The 3,854-nt window shown below is 36.8% G+C and overlaps 1 protein-coding gene across 1 annotated transcript; it reads right to left on the bottom strand.

Moving 5' to 3' along the window:
• Positions 1-1,293: 1,293 nt before the first annotated feature.
• Positions 1,294-3,006, bottom strand: LOC149149242 (rust resistance kinase Lr10-like). The gene is made up of 3 exons (XM_089441378.1): positions 2,974-3,006; positions 2,815-2,874; positions 1,294-2,687 (listed from the first exon to the last, which is right to left on the bottom strand). Exons 1-3 carry the CDS (start codon positions 2,978-2,980, stop codon positions 1,510-1,512), a joined length of 1,245 nt encoding a protein of 414 aa, XP_089297504.1. The 5' UTR covers positions 2,981-3,006; the 3' UTR covers positions 1,294-1,509.
• Positions 3,007-3,854: the final 848 nt, after the last annotated feature.

Below are 3,854 nucleotides of genomic sequence, written 5' to 3'. Positions count from 1 at the left end.
ATATTGTACAATGTGTTTCCATAATTTTTCTTTTCTATGCAACACAAATTTTCCTTCATTGCGACAAATAGATTTTCTTCTTTTTCTCCAATGCAACTTTTAGTTCTTTGCATCTTACTAAAAATTTGCTCCTTTCACTGTTTCGTATTCAAACTATTTTCCCTTACAACACACCATGTCACAATGAAGGTTTTTACTTATGATACATTGTAGCTCTAAAAAAACATTAGTAAAATATTTCACATGAACTAAATTTGTTTTTGCACATCACAAAATAGTCTCTGCAGTGTGTTACACACAATATTGTTTTCCATACAATACATGACATCATAACAAAATATCTTTCTACAATACATGACATCATAACAAAATATCTTTCTCTAATATATTATTTTTTTTAATGAAAGAGCTTCTCTATAAAGCACATCACATTCTCCTTTGAGCTCTTCTCTCCATAACCAACTTTTCAGTTTACATTTTCCATACCAGGTACAATATATTACATTTTGCTAATATATTACATTTTGCTTAAATATTCAAAGAATCTCAGGACAAAATATATATAGCAGCAAAACACACATTGAACCAATTCTTTTCAGGACAAAATATATATAGCAGCAAAACACACATTGAACCAATTCTTTTTTTAAATATAGTACACATGAGACCGAATTATTCACCAACATTATAAAAAGGTATTTTTTCCAGCTTCAAAAACAATTGCTCATTATAATTTTGTGAAAGAAAAAATTGCAATTATTAAACTTCTTGCCATGATAAAATTGAACTTACACAGATAAATATAAAGAGATATAACATATCACGATGTTCATAAATTGTTACATATTAATGTCTAGGAAAATAAGGTATCAAGTGTGAAGGATCCAAGATACAGTTATATCATATAGATGAGTGGATGATATTTTCAATTTTATACTTGCAGCTTATCATATATATCTTTCTCACCTGTCATATTTTGTATTGTGTTGGCACAATTTCCAATTATCATCGTCTTTATTAACATCTAATATATAAATATGAACATAGATATAGAGGAAAAAACCATACAATAACACAATATGGGTTGCTTCTCAGTAATTTGCATTTATCAAAACCGCTAAATTTTTTTTATATGTTAATATTAACTCGCACATACATTACTAACACTAGCATGACTGACACTTCCTAAATTTAAATTGTGTGTACACTGCTAGAACTAGAACTACACGGTTAAACTACACGCGTTAATTGAGTGTAATGGGGTGTAATTATCTCCAATAAGATATTTGAATGCTGTAAGACCAAAGTCGCAAAACGTCCTCGTCAATACCAAAATCTATACTACATAGTACAGACTCGAAATTTCGAAATTCTCCATATTCATACTAAACAGTTGAAATTTCGAAATTTGATAAACAGAAATGAAGTCAATTTGGAAATACAATTTCGAATTATTCTCAAAATTTATTTAGTAACCCAATCTTCCCTGCATATCACTTCAGAATCTGTTTAATAACCCAATCTCCCCTGCATATCAATTGATGAAGATTCTTCAGTCCTGGACAGCAAAGGTATTTCAGGGGCAGCGGGCATTGCAGGCGAAACGGAGAATATATCGAAGCGCAAAGGAGGATTGACAACGTCGTCTTCATTGCCTTCTAACATCTGAACAACTCTGGCCATGCAAGGCCGATCTGTGGAGTTGTATTGTATGCACCAAAGCCCAATTTTAGTCATAAGCCTCATCACCTTCTCCTCATCTTCCCTTTCAATTTCTCCTCTTCCTTCTCTCAAACGCATCCCTAACTCCCCATTCTCAAGCAGATTGGAAACCCAGTCAGGAAAGTACCACTGACTGGAACGGCTCAAACGCATATCAAGATTCTTTCTGCCCCCAACAATCTCTAGCAACACCATTCCGAAACTATACACGTCTGATTTATCTGTAACTGGACCCGCGTCACTGTGACACAGCTCTGGAGCAACATAACCCGGCGTGCCTCTCGCAGCTGTCATTGATATATGGTCGTCTTCCTTCCCACAAAGTTTAGCCAGACCGAAATCTGAAACCTTTGGTGTGAACTTGGCGTCCAGCAATATATTGTGAGGTTTGATGTCGAAGTGTACGATGAGCTTGTTGCAACCCTGGTGCAAATATGCAATTCCTCGAGCCGAACCCAGAGCTATTGAATACAATTGTTCCCACTTTAACACTCCCCCTTCTCCTTTTCCCGCAATTATGTAGTTATCCAGAGATTTATTAGGCATGTATTCATATAGAAGCGCGCTTGTAAATCTGTCAAAGCAAAAGCCCAAGAGACGAACCAAATTGACATGATGGAGATGTCCAATGGTGGCCACTTCATTCATGAATTGGGCCTCGCTGTGCCTATGCCTATCAAGAAGTTTCACAGCAACTAGAGTTCCACTGTGTAGCTTTCCTTTATAAACCACACCGCAACCTCCTTCACCCAACTTTTCTGCAAAGTTGTTTGTGATCTTCTTGAGTTGAGATTGTGAATATCTGGTTGGCATTTCATAAGCATATTCCCTAAGGAATTTCTCTACCAATGAAATGGAGCCACCAGGAGGAGATTTAATTCTCCTCAAGCAGGCACGACAAGTTATGCAGAGTATTATAGAAAAGAGGATGCCTAAGAACACCCCTAGTCCTGGAACTAAGAAAACTGCAAGGGATAAATAGATTGATATTAATGCGACTTTAATCCAATCCTAAGAGAATAATGGAAACATTATACAAATTTTTCAGTGAGAGGCAAAATAACACACAGAGAGGAAGAAATCGTAAATTACCCCATGATGTCAATATCGCAGGGCAATGTGGATATGCCGCCGTGAAACAAACTGTAAATGCTGTTAAATGAAGAGATTGATATGAGCATATAATCTTTATACCAAAGTGAGGTTCAATAGGAGATAGGGTAAAATAGGCAGAAATCGGCCGAAACGTACTTATCATAATAAGAAGTCCTCCCACGGTGCAAATTGCAAGAATGAAGAGGTATCATTAAGATAATCGTCAAACCGGCAGTGAGTATAAACCTGCTACTTGCCATGGCGAATCTGCGGCCGAAGAACTGAAAGGCATGGTTATGGTTCATTCTGGGATGCGAAGATGCCCATGGTCAGAATATTACGAGTGTTTGGGCAATTTGGTGTGTCTAAAAGTTGAGGAATGTGGAAAGCCACAAGTCTTTACGATGACCTTTTCAAAAGTTTGTTCGGCAGCAATCCAGAGTAAAGTGGGCGTGGTATACCGAGGCCTAGGAAGGAATTTTTTAGAGCTTTTCAAAAGTTGTTGGAATTTGGGCAAAATAATTTTAAAGAAATTTTGCATAGTAGTGTTTAAATTATGTTTTTAATGGTGAAAATAGATTCAGCACCATCAAAAAATTTTGGCCTATTCAAAATCTTGAAGTTTGACAATTGTAATGTAATCTGAATTTACAAAAATCCATACCCAATTTTATCAAAATATTGCTAGAATTTCATGATTTTTTAGGGCAAAACGTCCTAGTTTAACGATTATGCTTTTTTGCCCTGGAAGTTATGGAAATTCCCGTCATATTTTGTCGTCTGCAACATAGTTACCAAATTCGTGAGAATAAGTTGTAAAATACAAAAATTTGGCTACCAAATTCGTTGGAATCAAGGTCAAAAATACAAAAATTTATTGATAAGATTAGAACAGTGTTGCGGGGGAGCGGCCACCCCCCCTTCCCCTCGAACCCGCTCACAATCCGCGCTCCGGGCGGGAGTGGCTCGGGAGCGGATCAGGGGCGTGCTCTCGGGAAAAATAATTGAGCTCCCTGCCAAAACAGGGAGAGACTTCG

Source organism: Pinus tabuliformis, chromosome 9 (assembly GCF_031772625.1).
Source record: "Pinus tabuliformis cultivar Carrire ecotype Pingquan chromosome 9, CPIR1, whole genome shotgun sequence".
In the NCBI taxonomy this organism is placed as follows: domain Eukaryota; kingdom Viridiplantae; phylum Streptophyta; class Pinopsida; order Pinales; family Pinaceae; genus Pinus; species Pinus tabuliformis.
This window is presented reverse-complemented; position numbering and strand designations above follow the sequence as displayed.

Excerpts from the sequence above, each read along its gene's own strand:
- LOC149149242 (XM_089441378.1), bottom strand. Across the intron at positions 2,688-2,814 it reads TGCGATATTGACATCATGGG|TTTTCTTAGTTCCAGGACTA; the intron begins GTAATTTACGAT and ends TATCCCTTGCAG.